This window comes from Nematolebias whitei, chromosome 11 (assembly GCF_014905685.2).
Source record: "Nematolebias whitei isolate Nwh7 chromosome 11, NemWhi1, whole genome shotgun sequence".
In the NCBI taxonomy this organism is placed as follows: Eukaryota; Metazoa; Chordata; class Actinopteri; order Cyprinodontiformes; family Rivulidae; genus Nematolebias; species Nematolebias whitei.
This window is the reverse complement of record NC_056508.1, coordinates 9,639,646-9,655,999: the sequence shown is the minus strand read 5'-3', so window position 1 is coordinate 9,655,999 and position 16,354 is coordinate 9,639,646. Positions and strand designations below refer to the sequence as shown.

Here is a 16,354-nt window from a genome sequence, read left to right as displayed (position 1 = left end):
GTCGTCTGCTGCAGAGCCACAGGCCTCTCCGTCGTCTGCTGCAGAGCTCAAGGCCTCCATGACAGCAGCAGCAACTCCCCAGGCCTCCACGACAGCAGCAGCAACTCCCCAGGCCTCCATGACAGCAGCAGCAACTCCCCAGGCCTCCATGACAGCAGCAGCAACTCCCCAGGACTCTATGATGCATGCTGCAGCTCCCCAGGACTCTATGACGCATGCTGCAGCTCCCCAGGACTCTATGACGCATGCTGCAGCTCCCCAGGACTCTATGGCGCATGCTGCAGCTCCCCAGCACTCCATGACGCATGCTGCGTCCTCCAAGGTCTCTTCGCTGCCAGATGCGGACTCCAAGGTCTCTTCGCTGCCAGATGCGGACTCCAAGGTCTCTTCGCCGCCAGATGCGGCCTCCAAGGTCTCTTCGCCGCCAGATGCGGCCTCCAAGGTCTCTTCGCTGCCAGATGCGGCCTTCAAGGTCTCTTCGCCGCCAGATGTGGCCTTCAAAGGTCTCTTCGCCGCCAGATGCGGCCTCCAAGGTCTCTTCGCCGCCAGATGCGGCCTCCAAGGTCTCTTCGCCACCAGATGCGGCCTCTAAGTCGTCATCGCCGCCAGATGCGGCCTCCAAGTCGTCATCGCCGCCAGATGCGGCCTCCAAGTCCTCGGGCCCTCCACCCTTGCAGTGCCGCCCTCCACCCGCCCAAGTCTTTCGGGAGGGGTTTTTTTTGGGGACGCCTGGGGGCGTCCTTGTTGGGGGGGGGGGGGTACTGTAGGGATGGTACCATTTGGTGGCCCGGTTTGTGTCTGTGTTCCCTAGTGTTTTCTCTTTAGTTCAATTGGTGCCACCCTTGTCTCGTCACAGCTGTTTGTAATCACGTCTCGTCTTGTCCCTGTATATAAGCCGTCTGTTCAGTCTTGTTCCTTGTCGCGTCGTCTTCGTTGGGTCTCTGTATTCACCTGAGTCTTCAGAGTTTCCCTGAGTTTTCTGAGTTTCCTGTGTCCCTCTGAGTTTCCCGTGCCTTCATCCTGTTATGTAAGTTGTGCTGCCCCGTCAGCCTGTTATTTTGTATTTTTATTATCATTAAATATCTAATTTTGTATTTCTGCCGAGTTGAGTCCCTGTCTGTACTACTGGGTTCGCCCCTGCCCCGAAAAGCCTGACAAAGAGTATCACCAATTCCACCATTGTTGCACAGAAAGATAGTGCGGCAATACCAGAATGGTGTTACCTAGCGTAAAATAGCAAAGACTTTTAAGTTATCATCATCAACCGTGCATAACATCATCAAAAGATTCAGAGAATCTAAAACAATCGCTGTGCGTAAGGGTCAAGGCCGTAAAACTCTACTGGATGCTTGTGATCTCCGGGCCCTTAAACGTCACTGCACCTCAAACAGGAATGCCACTGTCAAGGAAATAACAGAATGGGCTCAGGAATACTTCCAGAAAGCATTGTCGGTGAACACAATCCACCGTGCCATCTGCCGTTGCCAGCTGAAACTCTACAGTGCAAAGAGGAAGCCATTTCTAAGCAAGCTCCACAAGCTCAGACGTTTGCACTGGGCCAGGGGTCATTTAAAATGGAGTGTGGCAAAATGGAAGACTGTTCTGTGGTCAGATGAGTCACTATTTGAAGTTCTTTATGGAACACTGGGACGCCATGTCATCCGGACCAGAGAGGACAAGGATAGCCCAAGTTGTTATCAACGTTCCGTTCAGAAGCCTGCATCACTGATGGTATGGGGTTGCATGAGCACTTGTGGCATGGGCAGCTTGCATGTCTGGAAAGGCACCACTAATGCAGAGAACTATGTTCAGGTTCTAGAACAACATATGCTCCCATCTAGACGTCATCTCTTTCAGGGAAGACCCTGCATTTTTCAACACGATAATGCCAGACCACATTCTGCAGCAATCACAACATCATGGCTACGTAGGAGAAGGATCCGGGTACTGAAATGGCCATCCTGCAGTCCAGATCTTTCACCTATAGAGAACATTTGGCACATCATAAAGAGGAAGGTGCGACAAAGAAGGCCCAAGACGATTGAACAGTTAGAGGCCTGTATTAGACATGAATGGGAGAGCATTCCTATTTCTAAACTTGAGAAACTGGTCTCCTCTGTCCCCAGACGTCTGTTGAGTGTTGTAAGAAGAAGGGGGGATGCCACACAGTGGTAAAAATGGACTTGTCCCAACTTTTTTGGGATTTGTTGATGCCATGAAATTTGAAAACAACCGATTTTTCCCTTAAAATGATACATTCTCTCAGTTTAAACTTTTGATCTGTGATTTATGTTCTGTTCTGAATAAAATTTTAGATGTTGGCACCTCCCCATCATTGCATTCAGTTTTTATTCACAATTTGTTTAGTGTCCCAACTTTTTTGGAATCTGGTTTGTACGTTCATGACTTTGCAAGGAGTATATTTGAATATACAAACAGGAATATGAGAGGAGTATTTACTCACTACCTGTGGGAACATAAATAATAATAATAATAATGCATTTTATTTGTTAGCGCCTTTCAAGACACCCAAGAACACTTCACAACATTAAAAACACAAAATAAAACAATACAATACAAAATGACTTTAAAAACACTAAACCAAGAAGAAAATAACAAAAAAATTAAAGTGAGAAGGCTAACTTGAACAGATGAGTTTTGACTTGTGATTTGAAGGTCTGAAGGGAGTCATCATTACGGATGTCTGGGGGAAAAGTGTTCCAGAGTTGGGGAGCAGAGTAAGAAAAGGCTCGGTGTCCCATGGTGCTGAGGCGGATGAAAGGAACATTGAGGTGGATGGAAGAGGAAGAACGAAGGGATCGTGAATGGGTGATCATGTGCAGGATATCTGACAGATAGGGAAGGGCGAGGTTATGGATGGCCTTGAATGTGTACAACAGGATTTTAAATTGAATTCTGAAAGTGACTGGAAGCCGGTTAAGTTGCTGTAAAACTGGGGTGATGTGGTGAAATGAGGGGGTTTTGGTAACGATGCGGGCAGCTGAACCATTTGAAGTTTACAGAGTAATTTATGCGGCAGACCAAATAGGAGAGAGTTGCAGTAATCAATTCGAGAAATGACCAATCTATGGACCAGGATGGAAGCAGAGTGTGGGGAGAGGGATGGACGGAGACGGTTAATGTTCCGAAGATGTAAGTATGCAGACCGGGTACTATGTTAGATGTGAGAGTGAAAAGAGAGAATGCTGTCAAGAATGACACCCAGACTCTTAACGTTAAATATGAAACTTTTTTTGTTGAGAATTTAAGACGGTTTTTAAACGTGAACTTTTGCTTAAAAATATGAATTTTCTATAACATACTTAAATGTGCTAAATAATAACAGTTTAATAATAATAAACAGTATTTATGTTAGTGTGAGAGATAAAATGAAGCTCTGAGCTAAATGAAGCTATCTGGATATTATGCAATTCAAATTTAAAATGATGCTAAACATATTGTGTGCACACTAAAGTTGAAAATGAAGACATCAGGTTTAATTTTTTATTCATTTATTCAACACCACAAACTGTATGTCACACAAACACTGATAATTAAACTGAACACACTATTAAAAACAAGTTAACTATAAACTGCATTAATGAACTGGACTCTGCTCTGTTTTCATTCTGGAATCTGGTTCCACGTTGTTCATCTGGCTCGTTAAAGCTGTCACTCTGATTAATGCAGCTTAAAACATTGAATGGATTGAATAAAAGAACTGAGGGGAATTTTAAATAAATAGTTCATCCAACATCTCTCTCTTTGATGTCCTCCTGCACTGCACCTGGGCCGAGCCTCGTTCCGAACTGGTCCGCCTAGTGGGAGGACAGCTTCTCCTCACAGGAAAAATAAAAATAAAAACTCAGTTGGTTGTTGTGTGATCGAAGTAAACAAGCTAACATTATTAAGAACGTTGATTTACCTGCTGTAAATCAGCTGCTGATTATCACAGAGTGAAGTCCGACATCGTCGACTCAGTTCTTGTCCATTCAGCGACCGGTGTGGAGCTGTTAGATGAAGCGGTCCTGCTTGACGTCAAATCTGTCGACTCTTATCCAAAATCCAGCTTTAACTTGTTAAGATGTTGTTAGCTGAGCTTTTAGCCCAGAGAAAAGGAGCGGGCCGAGGCAGCAGCATGCATGTGCATTAGATGAAGGTACAGAATTCACTCGTTCCAAATTTCCAGTGATCGCAAAGCTCTGGGAAGACCGCAAGGACAACACAAGATTTGTAACTGTTTCAAAGCCCCTCCTTTAAGGCCGAGCAGGAAGCCCAGAGACTTCTGCCCCCACTAGGGCCAGTGTCCTTGGACGAAGACCCAGCAACTACCCCTCCGGTGGTCCCAACACCGGCGGGCACCGCAAGCGGACAAGCCAGTGATTATGTCTATATGGCTTCCATAGCGGCGATCACCAACCAGCACCAGCCATCGTTCACTGACCTGCGTGAACCGCAACCGGCTAAGGACCAACCAGACGCAGAACGAATGGAGACCGGGACTACCCCTTCCGAACCACCGACACTCTCCCTAGAGGGTGCTGAACTGCACGACCTGAAGTCCTATCTCACGGAGATCTGGCGCAATGACGGTGGTGGCTCAGGACTACCCAGCTCCGTAGACACCATTCCCTCTGAACCAACTAGCCCAGAAGACCCTGGGCCCCCCCACCTGACGCCAGAGGAGCCTGAGGCCCTGGTGTTGGGTTGTGATGAGGTATTGGAGAAGACCCTCCCCGAGGCTGGAATCGCCGCAATTGTAGGAGGTGCCAAATTTGCCCATCTCCACATCTCCAACTGATGGATGGCCGGTTTACAAGCCTATTTCCCCGGCTGGGTCTCCCATAATTAGGGGATCCCCAACCCCTCCGTCTATTAGGCAGGCTGACTCACAACTAGATAATCAGCCAACTCAGCCCCCGGTCAAGATCCAAAGGGTCCATACTCCCCAGGAGCGGGCAGAATCATAAGATGATCTAATAGGACGACACACGCCAGACACCTACCTGACCAACATGAAGATAGTGGATTCCTGGGAGGAAAACCAGAGCCCTAGGAAGGGTATCTCCACGACCCCACAGCCGCGCCCAGGCAACATGCCCAGGCCCAGCGTTGATATGAGTTGCCTGGAAGATGACGTGGCTGACCATCATATGGACTGGCCCAAGCCTATGCGTAGAAATAAGTAAAATCTGATTTCAAGAAGGGGGTGTTGGAAAACAGGCATCCAGGTAGAAGAAGCCAGTTTTAATAAGATGAAATCAGACTATATTCCAACCAATGCTGCTAAACGATACATAAAACATTGTTAACAGTTTGTATGACATTATTAGATGTTTTTTCTGTCTGTGTTAACAGCCAGGCGGATGAAGCCAGTTTTACTGAGTTGATACATAAAAGTTTGTTAACAGTTTGTATGACATTATTAGATGTTTTTTCTATCTCTTTTAATAGCCACTTATTGCTGACAAGATGTGTAAAACAAAGGAGGGCCTGAACCCAATCTCAGGCAGAGGAAGAGCTAAGTCTGAGAATGAATGATGCAATTCCCTGTTGCCCTGGTAATGGAGGAAAAGCGTTAACGAATTCTCGGCTGGACAACTCGAGAGTGAATGATGCAATTCCCTGTTGCACTGGTAATGGAGGAAAAGCATTAACAGCTTTCAAGCTGATCTAATTGAAAAGTAAACTTTGGAAAGTGAACAACTAATGCAACCTCTGAGCAAGGACGGTGAAAGCCCACCCAGAAGGGTGGAGGTAAGAATTGGTATGATCTCATATGTCCCAATGAGAGGAGTGATTGGTTGAGGCGTATGGTGAGACATTTGAACCTCCTCGAGGGAGGGGAAAAAAGGGTTCATAAAAGTCCCTTGATCAGACAGAACGGGGCTCAAGCAAGCCAGAGGAAGAGAGGAGCAGAAAGGATCACAGCACACAGCTCAGAAGGGTGGGGTCGCCCGAAGGAGTTGGAACACGCCGGTCTAAGACGAGTTTTGGATTTATCTCTGATCTCTCTGAGACGAGATTGGACCCAATTCTTCACTTGTTAAGATGAGACCGGGATCATTCCATCCTCCTATCTGCTTGGCCCGGGTATGTTCAAAGCCCCAGTCCTTCCAATTTAGGATAGCTGCTCTGCTTAGGGGAGGCCTGTATCCCCCTCCTGGGGAACAGGAGATTTGCCTTTTACCTGTGCGGAAAATTCTATAAGGATTATCCTAAAAACCAGGGTAAGAGGACTTCCCAGTCCGACTGCTCCAAACAAATTAATCTGTCAGATCAGGGCAAGTACTTAGGAAAAATCAGAGAGAACCAAACTGGGTTTAGTGGGTCAATGCTCAGAGGTGCATCCAAGCGTTGAGGCATTTTGAGGAAAAGACACCTGTCAGCTTGAGTTGTGAACTGAGGTGGTTTATACAAGTTTCCAAGGGCTCTTGGAGACACATTGATTTATTGTCCGCCTAGTTATAAAGTGTTTTTCTCTATTATCATGTATAAGTACCTGTAGTGAAATTATGCTTGTCGCTGTATTCCCCTGCAAAATTATTAATTAAAGCAAAGCAAAACGTATAAATCTTGACTATTATTTCATCCTTATTGAGCAGAATACTTGGTGAGGCTTGGTTCCAGTTTAACATCTAGCATTAGGAGGTTTTTAACGGTTTCCTGGCAAGAAAGTGTATACAACACCCCTGAGTCCTGTTCCTGGACTCTAAAGATTACCAGAACGGATAACAATTGTAACGCTAAATTAAGAGGTGGGCGACTGTGAACGCGTGTTTCTCCGTGCCAATCGGCCCGACCCTGCTGCTTGGACAGGACGAGGGACGGAGTGAGATTTGGGTGTGACTCGCGAAAAAGAAGGTCGTTAATATTCTGGATGAGTCACCTCGTCACAGCCTTCATGAGACTGTCTTAGGGAGCTGCCGGTAATACCACGGCACTAAGATTAGTTTCTAGACCCCTTGGAGGAGAGGCTGCGAGCGAGGACCTGTCACTTCGCCAGTGGCTACCTCGCTACGGGAAAATCCTGACCAAATTTTTACACCTATTTGGCAGTTTATAGCCTGCACATTTTTTGCTCCATCCTTTTCAAATTTAGTCATTTTGGTCAAGAGGCATGGGGGACAAAAAGTTATCTAAACGGTGTGTTTCTGAGCATGCTGAAGGGGCGGGGCCAGACCTCAAAGTTTGACATCTCGCCATGAAAAATGAAAAGCTAATAACTCCTACAGGAAAACTGTCTGAGACATGAAACCTTCAGTGATTGATCCACATTCCATCCCCAAGACTGAATGGTCAAATCATGACATCGCTTAAGCCACGCCCCTGACAACAGGAAGTGTAAAGTTTTACGTTGAATGTCCCAAGCTGACCCCTGTGATCTTATCACAATGATAGTGTGTCCAGTGACCAAACGTGTTGGTGTAACTTGCTTTCCAACACTGACAGTTTTGGGTGGAGCATGTGGGCGGCGTGGCGTGGCGAAGTAAAACGTAACGCCGTCGCAATACGTTTGGCTCTAAATTCCACAGATTTGAGCCGATGTGCACCAAAATCAGTATGCTCGATCATTATCCACCCCTTGAACAGGAATCCATGATAAGTGGCCAATAGAATCTATAGTGCCCCCTACATTATACTTACATTATATCTCGGTCATACATCATCCGATATGCACCAGATTTTTTGTGCTTGATCAGTGAGCAATTTTACACGCATCTATGTTGTTGTTTAACTTTTGACTCAAGTGCGCCCCCTAGATTATTCAAACAGTTATATCTCAGTGACATATCATCCGATATGCACCAGATTTTTTTGTGCTTGATCAGTGAGCAATTATACACGCATTTGTATTGTTGTTTAACATTTGACTCGAGTGCACCCCCTACATTATTCCAGTAGTAATATCTCAGTGATACATCATCCGATCTGAACGAATTTTTTTGTGCTTGATCAGTGAACACCTAAAGACACTTTGGTATTGTTGATTCATGACATTACTTTAGGCCCACCCACTCAGAGAATAAACTATCAGTTATTGAGTGACTTTTCCAGCTTGTAATTTATAAAAACGAAACTGTAACTGTTGATTACGACACGACACGTGGAAAAGCATATATGAAGTGCGAAGAAAATAGGCATCGTGGTAAACGTGTGGGGGACTGGCATGACAGCGTTTGCGATGGCGACTGGGTGGAGGGGCTGAAGCTCATGCGGTCGCGGCATGGCCGGAGCGGTGCATTGCTGGGAGGGCCTTAAATGGCATTCACACGTGCATTTTCGAAGGAAATACAAATTCTCTAGTTTTAATTAACCTGACTCTTCTTGGCTTTCCTGCCAGTTTATGGCAGTAAATCCGTAAATTTCATTCTGAAATGTTTGTTAAAATAGAATGCATTTCTCATGAAACCCTTATTGACCAGTTTTAATGGCATTCACATTGGACATTGCTGTTTTTGTGGCTGTCATATTTAAGAATAAAGGTAGTTTTTGTCTGTATCTGTATATCAGATCAGATCAGATCAGTGCTGCACCAACAGATTACTGAACATTCAAACAGCTGGGCTGAAGATGTGTGGAGGCCAAGGCTCAGTCGGTGTTTCCCATAAAGACTTCTTACTCACTCTGGCTGACCACAGAGACATACCAGTGGTGGTAATGGTGTGTGTGTGTGTGTGTGTGTGTGTGGTGGTGGTGGTGGGGGGGGTCATTACGTACTAGCTTCAACTTAGAGCACTTTAGGTGCTCTCCCCAAAAATCCAACCCCCACTCCAGTCTGGAAATGGACACTTGTCAGTGTATTTATAGCTGCAGACCACAGTCACGCTCTGTTTCTGAAGCACAGACACGAAGCTGGTCACATTCACTTTAGAGGCGCTGACTTCTCTGTCGTATATTCTGTTGTGAAACGTACTTGCCAGGACATTTCAGGTAAGAGAACAAAAGGAGCCTTTTGATTGCAAAGTTTTGTGTTTATTACAGACAGTAGTAATGTGCCATATTGTTCATGCTTTACTGTGGCTGCCTTTCGGGTTTAGCTGCTGAAGCAATTTAATATCTTTAAGTCTTTCATCTTGCACTTAGAAAGCAAAATTGATATGTGTTGTTGATTTTTAGTATATTTTTTAAAGATTGTAAAAAATTATACCATTATAGATAACTTTGTAAGAATTTTTTATTTTCGAGTGATAAAATAATAGTCAGAGAGACGGTTTTATATCATCCATCTGCTTTATGCAGATAATGTGATTCTGTTTGCATCTCTGAGCTGTGGCCTTCAGCATGCACTGGGGCGGTTTGTAGCCGAGGGTTCAGTAGTTGGGATGAGAGCCAGCTCCTCTAAAACTATGGCCGTGGTTCTCAACTGGGTAAAGAAGGAATGCTCCTTGTTGGTCAAGGGTGAGTCTAAGCCTCAAACTGAGGAATGGATGATTAGTATTTGAAAGTCTTGTTCGACACATCAGGGTCTCAGGATCCACAATAATGAGGGTGTTGCTCCAGTCTGTCATGGTGTAGATGTAGCTGAGCCAAATGGGGAAGCTTTTGATTTACCATTCTATGATGATGAGGTGAGAAGCTCCATCATCAAGGGGAGCTCAGGGTAGAGCCGCTGCCCCTCCTCATTGAGTTAACTGAGGTGGTTCTGGCATCTGAATAAGATGCTTCCTGGGGACCCACCCCTTTGTGGGTTTTCCAGGCACATCCCACTGAAAGGAACTCCCAGGTCAAACTCAGAACTCGAGTAAGAAACTGTGTGTCCTTCCTGGCCTGGGAATGCCTTGGGATCCCCAAGAGGAACTGGAGAAAGGGATGTCTGTAGTTCTGTCCAAAACCTGTTGCCTCTTTGAGCCAACCATGTAAAAGCAGCAAAAAATGGATGGATGACATTAGTCACTTAGCTTAAAATGAACCTCTAGTTATTGTGTTGAGTAAAATAGTCAGTCAACTCTTTTTTTCAGTGACATTAGCTGTTCATTTTTTTTTTTTTACTTTTTTACTTATGTGACTAAAAATAAAACATTTTTGATAATTTCTAAACCTCTTTTAAGCTGCTAAAATATTGCCTTGGGTAATTCCAAAATACTAAACTATTCTGATGCATGCTCAATAATCCAGGTAGAAAAATCTAAAAAAGTTAAATCTGGTCCTCTGGACATTCAAAAAAAGAAAACAAAGCAAAACAACAAAAAAATGTAGAAACGTTTCGTCTCTCATCCGAGAGACTTCCTCAGTCTGAGGTGCTGTATTCAGCTCAGTCTCTTAAATAGCACCTTCTCAGAGTGGATCAACCAGTTTTGCTGCTGACAACCAAAACCAGCTGATCACATGCTCAAGAAGGCCCATCAGCCTAGCAATGGATCATTAGCACACTGATGGCTGTTTACTATTCACAGAGGGCTGAATGATACTAGCAATCACAACATTGTAAGAGGGGGACAATTGGGGACAAAACTAACAACTATTGCTGTATTTTATGGACAAGATAACTTGGATCAGGACAAGAAATCTGTGTTTATTTGATCATGAAAATACAAGCTTATGGCAGAATTCATTGTATTCTAGGCAAATATTTTATGTGTGTGTGTGTTTTGTGTTGATTTCAGATGAAAACTTCATTCTAAGCTCTACTACTGAAGACACCTACACGGAGAGAGATGGAGAAGCCCGTTCTGCAGATGCAGCCATCCACTTTACCTTTTTTTGACACAGCACATGCCTTCAATCTTCTGAGGGGAATCCACGAACTTCGAGCTGAAAGGAAGTTTTTTGATGTGACTTTATGTGCTGAGGGTCGAGAGTTTCACTGTCACCGCACAGTCTTGGCTGCTGCCAGCACATACTTCCGGGCCATGTTCACAGGGACATTGAAGGAAAGTATAATGGACCGAGTGGTCCTACACGAGGTATCCGCTGAACTTCTAGGCCTACTGGTGGACTTCTGCTACACAGGAAGAGTTACTGTCACTCATGATAATGTGGATCTCCTACTCAAAACAGCCGATTTGTTTCAGTTCCCCTCAGTCAAAGAGGCCTGCTGTGCTTTCCTGGAGCAACGGCTGGATGAGTCCAACTGCTTAGAGATCCAGGACTTTGCTGAGGCCTATGCATGCAGAGAGCTGGCAGCCAGTGCTCGCCGCTTTGTCCTCAAAAACATAATGGAACTAGCTAAAGGAACAGAGTTTGAGCGGTTGCCGTGGAAGCGCCTCCTAGAGTTTGTATCAGATGATGAGCTTTGTGTGGACAAGGAGGAGACAGTATATCAGATTGCAGTGCGATGGGTGAAGTCTGACCTCCAGCGACGGCTGCACTACTGGCCCGAGCTCCTCCAGCAGGTGCGACTGCCTTTTGTCAGGAGATTTTTTTTGTTAGCTCATGTGGAGAGTGACCCACTCGTCTACCTGTCCCCCACCTGCCTCCGCATGGTGAATGAAGCTCGTAGCTTCCAGTCCTGTGAATATGATCGCCATGACCGACCCTGCCAGCGCATGCGGCCACGGCCTTCCACAGGCCTGGCAGAAATCTTGGTGATGGTCGGAGGCTGTGACCAGGACTGTGATGAGCTGGTCACAGTGGACTGTTACAACCCGCAGACTGGACAGTGGCGCTACCTGGCTGAGTTCCCTGACCACCTAGGAGGAGGTTACAGCATAGCTGCCCTCGGAAACGATATGTATGTCACAGGTAAAGCAGAAGGAGCACAAAAACACTGTCTCAACACATAGTCTATGATAATTATTAATTCATTTTAAAATCAAAATTGAGGAGGTAAACTTTATCTATTGGATTAGATTTGTGTATTTCATTGTTTGCCCTAGGTCACTTGCCTTGGGAGGGCACCCGTCTCATTTGTGTTTTGTTGACAAGGGAGGAGGTGTGGTGTTTCATGAGGAAATCTGGAGTGGCAGAGAGAGAGAGATGTTAGACTGGTACAGGACATGTATGAGGACAGCAGGACAGTGGTGAGATGTGCTGTAGGAGTGACAGATAGCTTCAAGGTGGAGGTGGGGGTCCATCAAGGATCGGCTCTGAGCCCCATGTTTGCTCTGGTGATGGACTGACTAACAGATGAGGTCAGGCAGGAATCCCCGTGGACTATGATGTTTGCAGATGACGTTTTGATCTGTGGTGAGAACAGGGAACAGGTGAAAGAGAACTTGGAGAGATGGAGGTATGCACTTGAAAGAAGAGGAGTAAAAGTCAGTCGTAGTAAGACAGAGTACATGTGTGTGAATGAGAGGGAGGCCCATGGAACAGTGAGGCTACAAGTAGCAGAGGTCACAAAAGTGCAGGACTTCAAGTACTTGGGGTCCTCTGTTCAGGAAAATGGGGAATATGGTAAAAGAGGTGAAGAAGAGAGTCCAGGCAGGATGGAGTGGATGGAGAAAAGTTTCTGCCCTAAGATAACTTATGTTGTGACTTGGTGCTATATAAATAAACTGAACTGAAATTGAACTGAATTGAAATGGTGTCAGCAAAGGTCAAAGGAAAAGTTTACCAGACAATGGTGAGACGAGCTGTGTTGTATGGTCAGGAGACAGAGACATGGACTAAAAGACAAGAGAAAGAATTGGAAGAGGCAGCAATGAAGATGTTGAGGTTCTCCTTAAGAGTGACAAGGATGAATAAGATTAGGAATGAGATCATCAGAGGTACAGCACAGGTTGAACAACTGGGAGATAAAGTTAGAGAGCCCAGACTGAGATGGTTTGAACACCTGTGGGCAGCTGTGGCTGAGTAGTTAGAGCAGTTGTCCTCTAATGTGAGAGTTGGGGGTTCGATTCCACCAGCAGTCACAGGCTGAAGTGTCCCTGAGCAAGTCATTGAACCTCTCATTGCATCTGATGTGTGTCCCATCAGTGTATGAATGTGATAAAGCACTGATTATTCTTTGTAGAGATCTAGTAGAGTGCTGTAAGAATGGGTAAATGAGGCACAGATTGTGTTGTAAAGCACTTTGAGTGTCTTGATAAGATAGAAAGGTGCTGTATAAGTACATTCCATTTATCATTTACATGTCCAGAGGAGGGACAGTGGTTTGGACATGTCCAGAGGAGGGACAGTGGTTTGGACATGTCCAAAGGAGGGACAGTGGATATATTGGTAGAAGGATGTTAGAAATGCAGCTGCCAGGAAAAAGCCAAAGAGGAGATATATGGATGTCGTTAAAGAGGACATGTAGGTAGTTGGAGTGATGACAGAGGTTGCAGATGACGGAGTGAGATGGAGGAGGATGACTCACTGTGGAGACCCCTGAAGAGGAAACAGTCAAAGGAAGATCTTAGTCTGGTGGCACCTTTGATTACAGTGTTGCTACATTTGCCATATTTTTCTTAAACTTTGGTGTGTAAGCTCCTGGTTTCCATTGGTTTCCATTCCTGTTCCTTCATCTTATAAGGAGACCGTCAGCGAAAGGTTAGAAGTAAACTAAGGCTTCTCGGCTACTGACTGTTTGTAAACAGGGCAAATGAGGCCGGACCTAGTGTTCTGGAAGGCAGCAATGGTGTCATTTTTTTCATAATTATTATCAGTGGAAAAGTCTTGTCTGGGGCAGCACGGTGGCACAACTGGTAGAGCTGCTGCCTCTCAGCGAGCAGGTTACCCTGGTTCAAATCCTGGTCCAGGGGCCTTTCTGGGTGGAGTTTACATGTTCTCTCTGTGCTGCGTGGGTTTTCTCCGGGTACCCCAGTTTCCTTCCACAGACCAAAAACATACATTAGACTGATTGGTAACCCTAAATTGTCTCTAGTTGTGAGTGAGAGAGTGAATGGTTGTTTGTCTCGTTTGTCTCTATGTGTCCCTGTGATGGACTGAAGGCCTGTACAGGGCGTCCCCCGCCCCTCGCACAGTGACTGCTGGGCATGGGCACCAGTGATCCTCGAGACCCTAAAAGGAAGAAGCGGGTAAAGATAATGGATGGATGGAAGGATGGAAGGATGGAGGGAAGTCAGTAAAGGCAGGCAATCAGGCAGGAAGGCAGGTCTGAAAACAGGAATTCCTGTAAGAAATCACATAATTTTCTGTCCGAGCTTGTGACTCCTGAAGAAGCTGAACCTTCAGTTCAGCTCCATCACCTTGCTGACAGAAATAACAGCAGCATATGATTGTTGACAGACATGTTGGTTATAATCATTTGAGAGATAAGAATAATTTATTTTCTCTCAGAGCTAAGTAAAAATTAAATCAAGGGTTCTGACAATTTCAAAATGAGCACAGGCTCAAGACAACAGACATTGCTACTGGTGGGTAGAAGCAAATATATATCCTGCAAAAAGCTGGAAACTGCACAACTAAATTTTGTCAAAACTCTTAATTATGAATTTTCAAGTTGGTTCAAATCTATGAAACGTCACACTGGTCCAACACTGGGGCCTCAGTCTGAGACTTGCACATCAAGTTGAACATATGGAGCCGTTGGAGAGACAACATATTGCAAAAGGTACAAGTTTTTGTAACAACTAAGATTTGTGACTCAGTATCTCAAGTTAGTTCAGTCCAAAATGAGGTGCGAATAAATTTAGTGTCTATTGATTTTCTCATATTTTTTCTGCCTGTTAACTTAAGCCCTATTTGCACGGGATTAGTTTTACCTAGGGACCACATGCTATTTGTAATAATTACGGAGATTGTCTGTGTCCCATGCAAATCGGCCATGTCAGTAATTTGAAATGTACAAATTCCCCCGCAAATTACTTACTATATTTTGCTGAACTCAGAGGTCCTGTGATAAAACTAATCCAATGCGAATAGGCATCTTTGTGATTTGGACAGAAATGCGTGGGATCTGATATGTAATTAGGTGGTTTTAGTTTTTGTTTAAGCAAAATCATTTGGAAAAATATAGAACAAGGCTATTTTAAATGAATGGGCTGCTTGCTTCGGCTTTTTTTTTCTTTTTCTTTTTCTCGTGCACCAGTCCTGGAGATACTGCAATACCAGGTCGATGTGTGGAGTGGACGGAGCAAGCCCCTTTTCCATCTTCCTGTTCCAAAAATCTATTTAATATATGGTCCTCAGGTAGGGGGCGGCTTTTATGTTGCTACTTGCTTCACAGCAGATGACAGCTGGTGTGGAGACGTGCACGTGATAAGCTGACCCATCCATCCATCCATCCATCCATCCATTATATTTACCCGCTTCTTCCTTTTCGGGTAGTGGGAGTCGCTGGTGCCCATGTCCAGCAGTCACTGTGCGAGAGGCGAGGAAAACCCTGGACAGGTCGCAAGTACATTTCAACCGGCGGATCAGTGGACGCTCACGCGCACGGCCAATGACAACTGTCCATCTGAGCTTAACGTGGCTTTTTTTTACCTCTTAAACCAGACGGTCGGACCTGCCTCCTCCTCAACAAGTAGATTAACACAATTTTATATTGTGCATTATTTACTTTTCTTTGTGCTGATTCATAAAACCACAGCAAAGCCTGAGACTGGCCCGGCCCACACATTAAGCACATTATATGGACCAGCCCTGTCGTGACAACACAGCGTGTTAACATCATATCTGGAAGATGTCTGTAAAATTCAGCTAAATCTCAGGCTTTGATTAGCCCATATGAATGCGCCACGTAAAAAGCAGATGTTGGGGAGTAATTTATTTATTACATGTGGTCTCTAGGTAAAACTAATCCCATACAAATAGGGCTTTAGTTTCTCTCAAAGATTATTTTTTCACCTTAATATAATATGTCCATCTATGTTTTTCTTTTTTTTAATCATGTTTCTTCATGTTTACTATAAAAAATTATGCATAAACAAACTGAGGTGCCTGTGAATTTACATTAAAATATGATTTAATGTACAACATTCTTAGGCTGAAATGTAAACTCCATCCTACTTTAATTGTCCCCTGTTGCAGAGTGAAGAGGGGGGATAGGAAATGCCCTTTGGTGTGTGGCTGCATCTAGACATCAGAAAGATCACTATTAAAAATTGGGTTGCCATGTCAAAATCCAAGATGGCCACCACCATATATGTAGACTGACCACTCCTATCATTTGAGGAAACTATGCTTTCTAGGTTTTATATTGCTTAAAATTATAGTTTCCTCAAATGAGTGAGGTAGCCAAAGATTAATCCAGTGGGACCAAGGCCACTGGCTTCACTATTGCACCTGGTGGTGGGTAAATGTGCTCCCTCCACTCACCAGGATCTGTCACAGCACTGCTTCAGACAAGAAAATAAAAACTTCCTCTGTTCTTCTCCATAGTGTAACTCCTACCCACTTGAATATCTTACATCAAAAACGTAAAGGTTTGCTTACATTCCCTGTTCAAGTCCAGTCCACAAAGCACTCATCTCTAAAACTACAAACATTCAATATTCAACATATCCTGATGCATGCTCAATAATCC

General features: G+C 44.7%; 1 protein-coding gene and 1 pseudogene across 1 annotated transcript; one reads left to right on the top strand and one right to left on the bottom strand.

Annotated features, from left to right (window-relative positions):
* Positions 1–8,862: 8,862 nt before the first annotated feature.
* On the top strand, positions 8,863–11,726 carry klhl21 (kelch-like family member 21). The gene is made up of 2 exons (XM_037683796.1): positions 8,863–8,934; positions 10,608–11,726. The coding sequence occupies exon 2, from the start codon at positions 10,659–10,661 to the stop codon at positions 11,724–11,726; it is 1,068 nt and encodes a 355-aa protein (XP_037539724.1). The 5' UTR covers positions 8,863–8,934; positions 10,608–10,658.
* A 3,177-nt stretch (positions 11,727–14,903) lies between these two features.
* Positions 14,904–15,022, bottom strand: LOC119417809 (annotated as a pseudogene).
* Positions 15,023–16,354: the final 1,332 nt, after the last annotated feature.